The sequence below is a fragment of the Carlito syrichta genome, unplaced genomic scaffold (assembly GCF_000164805.1).
Source record: "Carlito syrichta isolate Samal-C Ts95f unplaced genomic scaffold, Tarsius_syrichta-2.0.1 Scaffold137642, whole genome shotgun sequence".
Classification (NCBI taxonomy): domain Eukaryota; kingdom Metazoa; phylum Chordata; class Mammalia; order Primates; family Tarsiidae; genus Carlito; species Carlito syrichta.
This window is the reverse complement of record NW_007081738.1, coordinates 15,345-32,185: the sequence shown is the minus strand read 5'-3', so window position 1 is coordinate 32,185 and position 16,841 is coordinate 15,345. Positions and strand designations below refer to the sequence as shown.

The 16,841-nt window shown below is 33.6% G+C and overlaps 1 protein-coding gene across 1 annotated transcript in view; it reads left to right on the top strand.

Annotated features, from left to right (window-relative positions):
• Positions 1 to 10,099, top strand: part of DENND1B (DENN domain containing 1B) — a 129,955-nt gene extending 119,856 nt beyond the window's left edge. The window contains exons 13-15 of the mRNA XM_008049823.2: positions 6,499 to 6,578; positions 7,450 to 7,666; positions 8,730 to 10,099. Of these exons, the coding sequence (XP_008048014.2) occupies positions 6,499 to 6,578; positions 7,450 to 7,666; positions 8,730 to 9,266 (834 nt within the window). The 3' untranslated portion in view covers positions 9,267 to 10,099. The remainder of the gene's footprint in view (positions 1 to 6,498; positions 6,579 to 7,449; positions 7,667 to 8,729) is intronic.
• Positions 10,100 to 16,841: the final 6,742 nt, after the last annotated feature.

The following is a 16,841-nucleotide window of genomic DNA, read 5'->3' as shown; positions in this document are numbered from 1 at the left end:
GGCAGACCTTGGACTTGCAGGCTCTGAGGAATGAAGGACAACAGAGTATAATTTATTCTTTTTTTCTTCCTTCAACAAATATTTATTGAGAATCTACTGAAAGCTTCTACTCTGTACCCCCCAAAAGTAAGGCAGAAACCACATCTAAATTTTCTTTCAATTTTTAGCATCTCTTTAATTTGCAAACATCAATTAAGCACATATTGTATTTATGCTATTGTCGTCCACATATTGTATTCATGCTATTGTCATCCATGCTGGGAAGACATACATTAGGTGCAAGGGGCAAAAAATATGAGATGTGGATCTCACTTAGGGAGAGCTCAGAGTGTGGTGGTACAGGTGGACACATGAGCAGATGGCAAATGTACTATTAATCAAATTGTGCTAAGTGTTTGCCAAATATGTGGCCTCATAGAGGGATACTTACTAGATAAAGATAAAGCTTTACAGAGGTTATATTTAAGCTAGCTGTCAAAAGATACATAGAATTTTTCCAGGTAAAGAAGAAGAGGAGAAAATCTGAAAAAGAGTGACTTGTGTAGACTGGACTGACAGCAAATAATGTATTGGAACTAAGTCGTGAGCGGCAGCCAGTTGGACACAAGGAGAAGACCAGGAAATCAATGACAAGAAGTTCAACCTTTACCTTGAAGGAAATCAATGCTTTTGATCATTCAAGGAAGTAAAATAATCAAATATGAGGTCTTTAAAAAGTAACATTGAGGCACTTTTTAACAAATGTATATTTAGTTTTTAAAAATAAAACTGTATCATGACAATTTGAAGGATGAAGAAACTTCTTGATTTTAGTTATATTTTTATTTCATGTACATTGTGAGGTGTTTTGAGAGTTGAAATGGTTGCATCTCATTTGGCACAGTGTATGCACAGGAACAGCATATGTACATTTTTATGAAAGTATTATTTAGGTAAGATGGTACTTAAATGCATTTATTAATCTCCAAATTAGAGTTGATTACTAGTGTCAGTATCCTTTTTTTTTTTTTTTTTTTTGAGTTGGAGTCTCACTCTGTCGCCCAGACTGGAGTGCAGCAACCGCTCCCGGCCACCGCAGCCTCGACCTGCTGGGCTCCGGCCATCCTTCCGCCTCAGCCTTCCGAGTAGCCGGAATTACAGGCGAGCGCTATCACGCCTGGCTAATTTTTTGATTTATTGTAGAGATGAGGTCTCGCCAAGTTGCCCAGGCAGGTCTCGAACACGCGGGCTCAGGCGATCCACTCACCTCAGCCTCCCAAAGGCATGGGATTACAGGCTGAGCCACCGAGCCCAGTATCCATTAAACAAATAACAGACAAAAGATTTTGCCTAAGATTACAAAAATCAGTGTGGTACTAAGAACTAAAATATATAAAATGTAGCATTTTTCTTTTTTCATTACTTAGTTATTAACTGTAACATGTTTGTTTCCAAAAATATTAATAATATTTTGAAATATCAGAACTCAAAAAGTTTGAATTTTATGTATAAAAGAGGCTGTTGGCACCCAGATGTTGCCCAAGATTATAGTCTTATAGTCTGTTAACGCTTCCTAAACATTGAAAGCAGCGAAAAACAATGTTGTAATCTTGTTTCTTCTGACAATAAATTAAAGAAACTTAGTCATTATTAGAAACCTGATCAAGAAGAAAAGAAAAAAGTATTTTCCCCTTTTCATAAGCATTTACGGGAAAACTATCACATTTGAAAATACAAAGAAGAGAAAAGTTTAAACAATGGTGAAGAGCAAATACAGAAGCAATGGAAGACTTCCCTGTGACTTACATGGATTTTCCGAGTGTTTATATTTTGTCTCATCATCTAGCGAACTTTGGAATTATATACTTATAGGGCTTTTTTCCTGGAAATCAGCTTTTTTTCTCTTAATTATTTTACCACATTGACTGCATGTAGTTCAATCTCTTAGTCTATTCCATTATCAGTATTTTCAAAAAAGCATCTGTTCTCCAAAATAAGTCAAATTATAACTGTCTTAGTGCATATTTTGGGAAGTTATAGATAATACTTTATGATGAAAGTGTTTTTGAACCTTGGAAAATTTTTCATTGTATACTTATTACTGTAAGGTTTCTATCCAGATCTAGAATAGAATGATATTTTTCTCTGAATATATATAATATATATTCCACTGGCAGCTGCATCTGTTTATTATCTTTATAATTAGAAAAAAAAAAAGAGGAGAGAGATAATGCACCTCCTTCCCAAAAGTTGTAGCCATTATATTGAAAAAGTATATAGTTTTAAAAATTTTCATTGTATGGGTTGAAATTATTTTTTTAGTTGTTTACTTTTCAGTGTCTAGTTTAGTGTGCAGGTTTTTAATAATGATATATATGTGATTTATTAATCCAGTTGAAGATGTTCTATTATTGATTATATATTTTCACCCTTAAGAATACACAGAATATTTTCTACAGTTTAACCACATTGGCGACAAATTCCCCACAAAAGACTTCTATTTCTAAAAGTGTGACCAGGTCTTTTGCCCTGTGTGGTATGTTCTGGTGGAATCTGTCCTATATTTCCCTGAAAGCACTGTACCTCAGAGTCCCAAGCCACCTGAAACGTAGAGATGATCTGTAATCATATAAACTCAGAAACTGAGGGTGCTTCTGTTAAATAAACTGCCATTTTTCTCTATCTTAAATGTTGATGAAATTGTAATTATTTTTCTACTTAATTTTGTTGCTCCTTTTATTGTGACCTTAACTAAATTATGTAAAAGTCACAAGTAATTGACATATTGAACTATTTGGACATTGTTATTTCTTGTATGTAAATTACAGTTCCTAATGCAGTTTGATATATATTCAATAACTATTAATTAGAAGACGCTTATTTCACATATTTAAAACATTTTTAAGTACAAGTATAGATGACACAAGGTTGACAGCCATAGAAAGGAAAACAATATATATCAATATATATTAAATATACATTGTGTATAGTACCAAGGACTAAAATATATAAAATGTTGCTTTTTTCTTTTTTCATGGCGTAATTATTAACTATAACATGTTTGTTTCCAAAAACACTAATGTTTTAAAGTATATTAGTCAACTTTACTTTTGTTTCTGATTCTATTTCTATTGTGAAAACTCATCATAAGCGACATTGTTTAATGACATTACTATAGAGAAGTTGATAGAACCCTTGTCTAGCAAGGAAAATAAAACTAAAATTCAATTTATCTATGTCGCTCATGACATGACTTAGATACTACAGATTTTAGGGGGAAAAAAACCTGTAAAGCTATGGTATATGCAAGCAGCTGTAGAATATTTAGGTAACTTTTGTGGGAGAAAATGAACCAGGGACTTGCAACACAACAGAGACATTGGTTCTGTTTTCTGTTTCCTATTTTTAATACAGTGTGTGGCCTTGGGTAAACTATTCACTTCTCTGGATGTACCTCTAGATTTATTGTGGGACTCTTAGAGACTTTTGAGCTATTTAGTGCAGAGACTTGACTTAACTCTGTATTCCCTGTTGTGTTTGTGAGAGTGCTTTGCAAAGTACTCCACAAATACAAATATTGTTATGTATTTATTGTGTAATCATTATGTGGTCGTTCTTAAGTAGTCATGATTTTAATTGATAGCAAGATAAATCTCAGCTCCCTCATAGTTTTGTTTGTTTTGATTTGTTTCATTTCTAAGCAAAAAGTTAAATGCAAGACTTGATAGCTGGCATAATGCCAAGCATATATAGAGCTCAGTGTAATGATAATGACTTGTCTTCAGAAACAAAGGATTGTATTATATTTTGTAGATTTTGGAGGAGGTGGTTGAAATATATTTTTCCCACAGAAATATGTGAGTGGTTGCTTTGTTCCTAGATAGTTCTGCAAATTTCGATTTAACTCATATATCTTAAACTTGTGGTAAAGTGACATTATAGTCATAGGCCTAAAACACATATACACTGAGCTTATGAGGACTTACTGTACATTTCAAGTAGGAGTTACAAGAACATATTTCTGTACTCATTCCTTTCTTTCTGCCACTCACAAGCAGTGGTATATAGAAGGGATGAAGTAGAGATCAGCCCTGTAGGTTCTAGAATTTGTCTGCTCTTCATGGCTGCAACAAAAGAAGACAGTTGTTTAGATTGGAACATCAAAATCAGAAGACAGAAAGTTATTCCTTTATGGTATCATGGTTGAAGTCTCTAAACTCAAGTTTACTGCTGTGTATTTAGAAGGAGGGTTTGGTAGTCATGAGCACCCACAGCACCCAGACTATGGTTTTTGCATGCCATTTTTCATTTAAACAAACCAAAGAAATGGATGAATCCAGGTCTGATGCAGAAAAAGTCTAAGGTGAAATGAGACATCTTATTGTGCCCAAAGCAGGATACTTACGAAAGGCTTCTGAAGTAATGTCAAAGGGCACAGGAACCAACTTGAAAGGGCTACCACTGATCAAAGATGGAATCATTAAAATTTTTTATAATTTTTTATATTTTGAAAAATTTTAAACATTTGCAGAAAAAAAGAGAAGCTTATAAAAATGCTCAGCTTCAGATATAAGAACTCAAAAAGTTTGAGTTATCAACTCATGGCCAACCTATTTTAGTGACAGCCTCACCTGTGCTCCCTCCTCAACATGGAATTATTTTGAAATAAATACCCATCATTTAATCTGTGAACCATTTAATCTGTGAATATTTCAAGATATATCTCTAAAAGAAGATTATTTTAGAAACATAATAATTGTATATTTCACAGATGGGACAGTTTGAACAGGAATAATAATTGTGGTGGGTTGAACAACATCAAACATCTGCAAATCATAGTTTTAAAAAAACATGGCTTTATAGTTTTTAGGGCATTAGCTAACTCATTACTCTGGAAATTGCTCAATAAAAGGAAAGAATCAAGAATCACTTTTCCCGTACATATTGTATTTTGAGATAGCCAAATAGTTAATAAGATTAAATTCTTCTTTATAGAATGCCAGTAAATATGGAAGGAATGCTGTAGGAAAACACAGTTCTGCAGCCCCTAATGAAACAATTTAGTCTGTGGTTATCATAACCGTGAAGTGAAATTTTGATAAGGATGATATAATGGATATAATGGATGGATTGGTCAACCACACTGGAAGCATGAGCATTAGTCAACTTAGTACCACCCAAAATGAGATATCTAAACATTATGTGCCTACTAATGTGATGCAATATGAAAGCATATACCAATACTTATGGCATAATCTTGCTAAAAACAAAGGAGAAACAAAATAAATGGAAAGTCTGTCTAACTAAGCCTACAGATATAATTGCCAAATTATAGGAAATGAAGATAGAACATGTTAAAGGGTATGAATGGCATAAAGGAGGAAGAAGGTTGAACTAAGGACTTATACCAACCAAATGCACCGTCAACCTTGTTGAGATTCTGATCCAAAAGGGGCAAACTGAAAAATTGGGGGGGCAGTAAAGGAACTTGAATATGGCCTGGGTAATATATTAGAGAGTATGTTAATTTTGCTAGGTATGAGAATCGGAATGATATTTTGATGATACTAAAAACTTTGTTTAAAATGCCTACTGGCCGGGCTCGGTGGTTTAACCTGTAGTCCCAGCACTTTGTGAGGCCGAGGCGAGTGGATTGCCTGAGCCTGTGGGTTTGAGACCAGCCCGGGCAACTTGATGAGACCTTGTCACTACAATAAATCAAAGAATTAGCTGGGCATGGTAGCACGCCCCTGTAGTTCTGGTTACTTGGAAGGCTGAGGCAGAAGGATCGCTGAAGCCCAGCAGGTCGAGGCTGGGGTGGCCGTGAGTGTGCCACAGCACTCCATCCTGGGTGACAGAGTGAGACTCCAACTAAAAAAAAAAAAAGTCTACTGAGGTACTTATAGGTGAAATAATAGGTTGTCTGAGATTTGCTTCTAAAACTGACTGTTTGAAGTGTTACCCCCAGATCCAGCAACATTGGCCTCTCTGAAGTGCTTGTTAGAAATGCAGAAACTCAGGCCCCAGAACCACTGTAGAACCAGAATCTGCATTTTTATAAATCTCTAAGAGATATGTATGCACATTAAGGTTTGAGGAACACTGCTTTAAAATACTTGGGGTAGAGGAGAGTTTGGGCAGAGTATTAAGAAAACAAGATTGGAAAAGATTGATAATTATTGAAAATGTGTGATGGGTACATGGGAATGTGACTGACTGCATGTCAAATATTCCTAAATCTGGCCTGAGCTACTATGTGACAGTGCATATGTGTGTATGTATTCAGTCCTGTGGGTTTTTTTTTTATTAGTTCGAGGAGCTAGTAAGCGTTGAGGAAAATATTACCTGATTCTGTCCCTTCCTGCCTCAGTTTGTGAAGTTATTGGGTAATAGTCAAAAATCCTCAATGCTTATTTCTTTCAAAATTGTTCCTTATCAAATCACATTGTTCCCTTAAAATTCACAAAAGAAACTTATCGTAAATGGCTGGTGCTGATTTATTGTCAATTTCTCTCTCAGGCACGCTTAAAAAGACCTCTTAAGAGTCTTGATGGTGCTCTATATGATGATGAGGATGATGACATTGAAAGAGCAAGCAAGTGAGTAATGGATTTTGGTGTCCTATTCAGTGGTGTGGCTTAATGGTAGAGGTTTTATGCACAAAAAATATTTTGAAGAATGTGCACTTTGAGTGCTCAGATTTTGCTCCCTTGCAATGTTCTTCAGCAAAAGGAGTCAGAACTCCTTGGAATGTTGTGGGGAATATCAGGGCAGGAAAGCAGGATGGATCTGAAATAACTTGTTCTTGGAAAACAGTAATGCCTGTGGAGATATCTGGGATAGTGTTAAAAGTGAAAGAGAAGCACACCTGAATTAGGTTCTTACCCTCATGCTGGAGAGGGGAGGGTTACATATCAGAAGCAGTGGCAATAGTCATTTGAAACAAGCTGATTTGGTACTGGAGACTTAAGTCCATGGTGATATCAGAGGAGGTCAATTTAATAAAAAGTGTTAAAAATTAATTTTAACATAAAATAAATATTATATTGAGCTTTTTATAGTTTTAAATATATGAGGATGACATATTGGGCATTCTTTTTCATTCATTATGTCTCTGTATATGTAAAGAAATATGCATTCTTCTCTAAAATAAGTGAATAAATAGAAAAAGAAAAACAATATAAAATATTGAAAGTGAACTTGAACTATAGCAAACTTTCTAAGCAGTCTAGTATTCTTAAAGTAAAGGTCCTAAATCCCACAGAAGCACACTGTGAAAAGCCCTGCTTCTACTTCTAGATTGATAGGTACCAATTAGTGATTTTTGTTGTCCCACTAAAGTATTACTTTGACTTTGGAACTTTCTCATTAATTGGGTATAATTGGTGAACAAATACTTACATGCAACATATGTGGTTATATATCTACTACTGTGTTATATACCTATAAACTATGTTTTATTTTCTTCAGATTGTCTTCTGAAGATGGTGAAGAAGCTTCTGCTTATTTTTATGAAAGTGATGACTCTGTTGAAACAAAAGTAAAGACTCCTTACTCAGGTGAAATGGATTTATTAGGAGAGATCCTTGATACATTGAGCACACACAGCTCAGATCAAGGAAAGCTGGCTGCTGCAAAGAGCTTGGATTTCTTTAGATCAATGGATGATATTGATTACAAACCTACGGTTAGTTGATTTTTCAACTTTTAAAAGTAAAATAAAACATTCTTGCCCCTGCTGTGATTGCCTGATCTTATCATCTTAGTTGGTAGAAACGTGTAACCTCTAAATAGTTAAGTGTCAAAACTTCAAAAATATAGTAAAATTTAATCGCTAAGAATTATGTCTATTAATACAATTCCAATATTTTTCCTTTCACTTATCCAGTTCTGGTGCTTATTATCATTAATTGAAATTCCTCTGTCAAACAGTAGTATTTTCTTGCAATCTAATTTTATAGTTGTCTGGTAAATTTTTAAAATGTGAAATGTTTCCACTTGTTTTCTGTATTTCCTAGGTTTCCAAACAAATTTTAAACAATGTATTTATTTAAATCATTTTTAAAATTTTATTACTTCAAAAGTATACATAGTAAACAAATTGAACTGCTTTAAAAACAGAGAGACAGAAGTATGAATGATGGCAATCCTGTTTTGATTGTAAGTGACTCCAGAACTTGGCATCAATTATATAATCTGATTTGGATTTGATAGGTAACAACTGCAAGGACATGGAAACCAAGCTCATTCATTCCATTCCATCCCTGTTAATAGAGCCACTTGGATATATTTAGAATTAACTGTCAGTGCATTGTTTTCTCTGGGAGGAACTTCAAGTTCCTAGCCTTGAAAGATACTAACATTGATTTCAAAATGTAAAAAAAAAGTTTGCTAAATTAATGTTTATTAAATAAAGTTTTCTGAACCAGGCATGGTGACTCATGCCTGTAATCCCATTTTGGGAAGCTGAAGTGGAAGAATCACTTCAGGCCAGGAATGTAAGACCAGTCTGGGCAACATAGAGAGACCCTATCTCTACAGTTTTTTAAAAAACTAGCTGGACATCATGGTCCATGTACCTGTCGTCCCCAAAATTCAGGAGGTTGAGGTGAGAGGATCACTTGAGCCCAGGAGATTACAGTGAGCTATGATCATGCCACTGCACTCCAGCCCAGGTGATAGAACAAAACTTCGTGTCTCTTAAAAAAAAAAAAAAGCAAGTTTTCTACATGTGCTGTTTCTTCTTTCAGAATAAATCTAATGCTCCTAGTGAAAATAACCTGGCCCTCCTTTGTGGTGGTTCTGGTGACCAGGCTGAGTGGAATCTTGGACAGGATGACAGTGCTCTCCATGGCAAGCACCTCCCTCCATCTCCCAGGAAGCGGGTTTCCTCTAGTGGTTTGACAGATTCTCTGTTTATCCTTAAAGAGGAAAGCAGTGACAAATGCCTCAGTGCTGACAATGTGAGTGACCCTACTGTCGTAGAAAAGCCAGCTACTACTTCAGGACTGGATTTCCAACCAGCTTCCCTTGAAGTTTCTCTGACTGATAAAGGAAGGCCAGAAAAGAAGGAAACACTAAGTCAGATTTCAGATGATCTGCTTATACCCAGCCTTGGGCGACATCCATCTACCTTTGTTCCTTGGGAGAAAGAAGGGAAGGAAGCCAAAGAGACTTCGGAAGATATAGGACTGCTCCATGAAGTAGTGTCATTGTGTCACATGACATCTGACTTTCAACAAAGCTTAAACATTTCAGAAGAAAACATAAGTGGGAACCAAGCTTAAATCTTGTGTCCAAGCGTCTATGGAGACATTCTGGGATTCCATGTCATCTGTATAATAAATAAAATTATTTGTAGGAGTGACAACTCTTACTACTATTTAATTTTTTTTTTTTTTTTTGCATTTGGAGCATACATTTCCCCCACTTGTTCTTTTTATGGATGTATGTTATCCATTGATTTTAAAATATAAAGCAAATTCTTATATTGTGTTCTTAAATCAGGTACTAGTTTACATGTATGTTAAAAGTATATATTGAACATATGATCTCCCAGTATTTGGTGCTTGATGCCATTCATTCTATTTAAACTAAATATGCGTTTATACCCACTCACATAACCAGTAGCTACTATACTAATCTGGTTGAGCATGAGCTGATCAAAACCTATTAAAACTAACCTGAAACTGATAAAACTGTTAACCCACTGATTGCCTTAATCTTAAAACTGTATTAAGCCTACTTAAATCATGTATGAAATTACATGTAAAGTTTGAAGGATAAGTTATTAGTGTTCTGGAGAGCAACAATGCCTTTTTCTATTCATCAAATCAAGGTCAATATTCAGTTTTTTCAAGATTGAAAAACTCCCCTGTGGAGATACCTAATTTGCTTATATAAGGGCACTGTAGCCACATTTTCAAAAAAAAGTATAAATGTATATGTTTACCTTTCATTCATTGAAATACATGAAGTGCTGAACTTATAATGTAAAGTTAATGACTTTGGTTTACAAATGAGACACTATAAAAAATGTTCACAGTCTCTCTGTGTATGCCTTTGCTATTTAGGGGTCTACCCAAGAAAGCCAAATACAACATAAACTGTCCTGATAAAATTTTTTTCTTTTTTAACCTAATAATTCTTTATCAAAATGCTTCCTATCATTATCTCAAATTTACTTTTTAAATTAATTGACTTTGTATTTCAAAAGTTTTAGATTTATAGAGACATTGCAAAGATTATAGTTTCCATAGATCCCTGTTATTTCTCTATTATTAGCATCTTATATTAGTATGGGACACTGGTCACAATTAATGAACCAATATTGATAGTCCTTACTTTATTCAGATTTCTTTAGTTTTTTCCCTAATACTCACTTTTTGTTTCAGGATTCTAAGATCCCACATTACATTTAGTTGTTATATTGCCGTTGGCTCCTCTTGGCTGTAGCAGTTTCTTAGACTTTCCTTGTTTTTGATGACTTTGACAGTTTTTAAGAGTACTGTCATACTTGTAGGATGCTTCTCTCTTGGAATTTATCTGATTTTTTTTTATGATTAGTCTGGGATTATGCGTTTTGGAGAAGAAGATCATAGAAGTAAAGTGCCATTTCATCACATCATATCAAGGGTACTCACTGTCAACATGATTTATGAGTGTTGATGCTGACCTTGATAGGTAGTGTTTGTCACTTTAAAGTTACTCTTCCCCCTACCTTTCCTTCTGTAGTTTCTGGAAGTCACTATGAGCAGCCCACACCTAAGGAGTAGGGAGTGGTACTTCTGCTTCCTTTGGGGCAGAGGAGTATTTACATAAATTATTTGGAATTCTTCTGTGTTGAAAATATATCTCTTCTTTCTGAAATTCACTGGAATGCATTTGCGAAGGAGTCATGTACTGATTATTACTTCATGATTGACTACATTGACAGATATCACCAGGAAAATAATAGTGATTATGGTTAATTTGTTATGAGCGTGTTCAGTATATTCACTGTATGCATCACCATCATGATTTTTTAAATTGTCTTTTTAGAAAAGATGTTTAAGAAATCATCATAGAACCCCAACAAGACTGATTCTAAAATATTTATTGAAAATATATAATTTCACTTAAAATTTTTGGAGGGGGTTTGAAATAATTTAAAGAAAATGACCAATTTTTTAAAAAACTACATTTCAAAATATAAATGAATTTGTGTTAGTTGGAACAATTATTCATTCATGATTACAAAAGAAAAGTCTTGTTTTCCTTGTGAGGATGAACTCTGAATAAAGAATAAAAATGTTTATTATTTTTGTTAACACAGAAGACTCAAAATTCTTATCAAATTTTGCCTATAAATGCTTATTACAAGATTCCAACCAAATCTTGTAGTTAGCATCACAAGATATACAAGATATTATATACAGGAACTATGTAATAGAAGTTCATATGTCAAAAGAGCTGTTTTAACTGAAGAGAAAAAAGGTTATTCTGGTTGTTAATTGACTTAGCAAGTGTTCCTTCATAATTTTTGAAAAGAATGTAAAGCAGCCTTTTAATATGAATTTCAAAAATGAGATGTTTTTGTTTGTTTTTGTTTCAACTCTTAGACTGAAGAATGATATAATCATGAGACCAAATTTAGGTTCTAGTCCATGTACTTAATAAGCATTATGGCCTCAGAAATTGAAGTCTTTTTACTGTCTTTAATCACCGTACAAGATGTTTGCCTATAATACCATGTAATTTTGAGGATATTTAGTCACTCATAGGCGACATAATTGTCTTAAGATATCTAAAAATGATGTGTGCCTTGTGTTAGCATGCAAAATTAGCTGTTTTATTCCATGTTAAAACAAAAGCAAAAACAACGATTCTACATATAATTCTTGAAAAAATACAGAAGGTTGTTAGCAAATAGTCTTCTATTAAAATTAAAAACCATTAACATTTTGAATATTCAAAGTCTGCTCTTAAACTAGACTTCCCAGTATTATGGTGGATATAGTAAGAATTAAGTGAAATTAAGATGATTTCTGAAATAAATGGAAGTGTTACTTCATTTACTACAGTGCCCACATTTTTTATAGTAACTAGGCCAAATATTTATAAGCTCCTCTGCTGTTTGAAATTATTTTTCAAAGAAGCGACATCTGTTCTACAACAGAATTATACAAACTGGTGATATTTTTGGCTTTAATACATACTCTTTTATATGACCTCTAAACTGAGTCATGATTCTTCTTGAATGGCACTCCTGCTTTTATCCTTTTGCCCCTGGATATTGCATTCATGGTATTTCAGGAGGGTTGGGTAGAAAAGTAGTGTGTGAATTCAGGAACTTTTGCTTTGTTAAGTTGAAAATGTTGCTAAGTGGCATATTGTGATGATTATCTACTTTACCATGTCTTGGAAAGGCACTAAAATATAGCATGATTATTTTAAATTTATTATAATTAATAATTCATTTAGAAAATATTTATTGACCTTTGTACCAGTCATATGCAAGGTATAGTCGCTGAGGGTGTGGGGAAATAAAATAATTGACATAGTCCCTGCTCTGAAGGAACAAATTTTAAAAAGGAATTGCAAATCTGTTAAAATAATAATAATGATAATGTACTTTGCCTAGAAGATATTGGTCTGAGATTCTAACAACACAAAAAAATTTTTATCGCTCCTGAATTTATAGCATGCTCTAAGTACAGAATCATAGTACCATTTCTAATTTCATTAACTTCCTTTCTCAATTATTATGCTAAGTGTAATAATGCTGCTAAGATATCCACTTTTAAAGGACAGAATCAGAAACTCTTTTAGAAGCTGAGTGTCTTTCTTTATCTGATACTCTATCAGATACCCAGGCAGCACAGGGCTCTCTATAACAGAATAATGGTCCTTTGCAATACTTAGGGCCACTACTCAGATTAGGAATAACTGAGCATGTGAATGCATGTTAATAGGAATCCAATTTTTACTGTTTTTAGTCTAATGACAGCATTCTTTAGAAACAGTTATTCCTTTTTAAGTTAAAACTGTATATGACAGTGCTGTTACTAGGATTCTGTACCCATCCTAATAATAGCATTCAGGAACGCTAATGAATTAGTTGTTTATTAAATAAGGTGAAGAAATGTACTCCTGGTCAAGAAGAGAAAATTGAATATTCTCATAATCAGTAGACCTTCATTCTCTTCCAGAAAATTTGGATTTTAGGAAAAGTGTGATTATTTTCATAACTACATTTTCTAATACAAATTCCATTTTGTTTGCCATAACAAAAACCCTGAATCTGAGAAGATATTTGTAAATCAGAATATTTAAGAATGTAAAATGAATCCCCAGATCTTAACTTCTCCCAAAGCACTTCTTAACGTAGGAAATATTTTTTACAAACGCTTTATCAGTACTGATATCTTTCCTGTGTCAAGCCCAGTGATATGTTAATGTATGTTTCTTAAAACTTATTTAAGAGGCAGAATGGTTTTGAGCAAACCAGTTAATATTATGATTTGGTGAAGAAATGATGCACATTTAGTCAGAAACATTTTATTTTTAAAATAATAGGAATTTGTGCAATATTTTTCTTGCATAATTTAGTTCATATAAATATGCACATCTGCTTTCCTGGCAGATGCCTTAAGGTCATGTTTTTCAGTATTTAGATAAAACTGTATGTAGCAGTGTTATTTGTAGGTTCAGAAAAAAATAAATTTATATTGTTAGGAGAAATATTTTTGTTTAAAATAATTATGGCTATTGTGTTATTGTATCATAACTAACTGCCTCAGCAACAATAAATATGCAATAAGGAAATCCTATACCTTAAATTAGTATTGACAATACTGTTACTTTTAAGGAAATATGTATGGTACAAATTGCTGATTTTACATGAGTACATTTAGCAGATACTCAGTTCTGCGTCACATAAATAGAAATGGTATTTGTATAATAATGGCCACATATGTAAATTGTAATATCTTTGTGATGATTCTTTGCTAAGTTTTATAAAGGGCATTGCCAATAATTTTTGACTGTGTAAATTAAGTTAATTTTTTGTATGATGTACAGTTTGTTTAACCTTAGAGCTTCTATAGATTTCTACTTTTATTATACTTGAATGAGGCAGAAAAGCACTGTGGAAAATCTGTAGCTCTGGATGCAATATGCAAACATGCCAAAAAGTAAATAAATAAAGCAAGGTACTGAACAGCAATGTTAACAGAATGCTTTATATCCAGAAAACTGTGTTTTTTCAAGCCACATTTTAGTTAAATGAAGTAATTGAAGTCATACAATCTTTTATTTTGAAATGTTGCAAAGTGAAGTCATAGATTATTACCTCTTTGGTAGGATAAGCCTATGAGTCTATTCATCTCTGTGTTATTTCAGCTCTCAGGTGAGAGCCTTGTTGAGATCCATGGACAAATTTACCCTCTGGTTGATTACATGACGTTTAGGACAAGATAAAATTAGAAAACTGTGCATGTTAAATGCATCACATGTTAAGTCACCATCCTTCAGATAGTATAACTTCCATAAGGTTATTTTGAGAACCGTTTAATAATCATATAACAAAAACTATATATCTCAAGTCTATTGTAGTTTAGTACTTATAGCAGTGCCTAAAATAGCAACAAATATGAACTGCACGAATCCTATAACCCCAAATGCATAAAGCTTTTTTTCTTTTTACCATAAAACATGGGAGGTGTTCAAAACTGAACTTTTTGAAAGCTTATTTATTTTGCTTTAGATGAAGAGTTGTTTAAAAGGACTGAAAATCCTGAGCTTTTGCTCAACTTGTAGCAGGTATCTACAAAAATCTACCCAGCATTGAGATTTGCTTCACTGTACTTGCATCCTTGAGGCTACAGTATAAATCATCTCCAAAGTTTATTATTATTGGGAAGATGTTGTGTATAAAAGTATTGCTTGGGGAATTTTTAAAATATATGCAAATATAAATATTGGATGAACTCTACATTACCATAAAGTACCCAACAATGAAGTTATAAAATAAAATTGGTCACAATCAAACTTTGCATGGTAGTGACTTTTCTTTTATAATTGGCCAGTTACCCACACAGTGTTCTAGGTGGACTGCTGTAAGGACCCTTTCACCTCTGTCTCCCAGCTTTGTGATTGCTACAATGGACATTTCAACCTAAATCTTTCTGACAGGCCTGCCCGAGAGGTATTCATTCTTTTATGTATAGTCAACAAATTTTATTAGGCTCTAAAATCATAGGAGAATTGTTAAGTAGAGTGTCACTAATTATGTAAGATCTGGACTATCCAAGTCAAACAACTGTGTTTATTGACCATTATTTAAGGTTCGAGGACATACATGAAATAGCCAAGTGTATATGAACAGTGCTCCGGGGACCAGAAAGATGAACTTCTCATCTAAAAGCCTAGATGGTTTCACCTAGAACAAAGGTTAAGTTCCTACAGAAATAAGTATAGTGTTTCCCTTTGGGTGCAGAATTTCTAAGAATTTTTGTTTGTTTCTATAGAAGAAGCAAAAGTCTGACAATAAGAAAAGAAGCATTATCCCTGTAAGCCTAGGGTTCAGCTATCTCTTGATGATTTTTGATTGACAAAACTTTGCCTGTCACCTGCTCAGGGATTTGTCTTTATTACCTCTCAGTGTCTTTTTTGGGAGAGATGGTCATATCTTAATTTTATAGATGCAGAAACAAAAACCCAGTGAGGTCATCCTTATGTATAAATGAAAGAAAATATCCTACTTAGAATAGTATGTAGTGAGTTTAGGAATTTCCTTGCTTAGAAGTAACAATGAATTAAAGGACACAAAATTTTGTTCATACATGGAAAGTATAGCAGTAATGGCACAAAAATAAGATACAATGAAAGGTTCCAGATTAATAAAACCCTCTCTCAGTTTCTATCAATGATTTGGGCCTGTTACTTAACCTCCCTGAAGTATTATTTCTCTATTCAGCCTAGAAGTGTCTTCTGAGACATTTCTATTATTTAGTATAATAATAAATATATTTATTGTTTATTTTGTGTTCTACATTATTTATTATATAATATATACTGAGAAACTTATATGTACATAGCAACTTTGATATAATTTGGGGGACAGAAAATATGACTAAGTATCTAATTTAGTTTGGTTTTATGGTGGTTTGGAATATACAATCATAAAATATAAGATCTTAGATTTTACTTAATCCACTGGCTCTCAAACCTAGTCTTTCATTGGATTCACCTGGAGAGCTTAAAAGAAAAAAAACAGATGCCTGGCCCATTCTCCTAGTGTTTCCAGAGTAAGTATTGTAAACAGTCCTTTGTAGAGGTGAATAAATTGAGATTAAAAAAAGATAAATGTTTCCTGAGAGTCTCATAGCAGCAAATGACCAAGCTGGGATATAAACCCCACGGTCTGGCTTTAGCCCCCTTGCCATTAGATGGACATACAGGGCAGAAGTCAAATGGCATGCCTGTCGTGCATTCCCTACACAGTTGTCTTTCTCAACTTTCTCCTATAAGTATTGGGCAATTCTTTTTTGATAAGATATTCTGTGCAAGTTTTTTTTTTAAGTCAGAATTTCCTGATGTCTTTTTGGGAGATTGTACTAATGATTGGCTATTTTTTTCTTTTCTTTTTCTTTTTAAAACACTTCCCACTTAGTTACTAATTCCATATGAAGTAATCTTTCTTGTATACCTACATTCTCTGTGGTGTCCATCTCCTTTTTCTACCTTACTTCTATTAATTGCATGGGTTGTAGGGCAGAGTAGAGAATATCACCTGGAGTATTCATGATAACTAAAGGAGCATTTTTTATACATGGGGACGTACCCTTTTTGAGGACAAGGAAGGTATCACTTGTAAATTT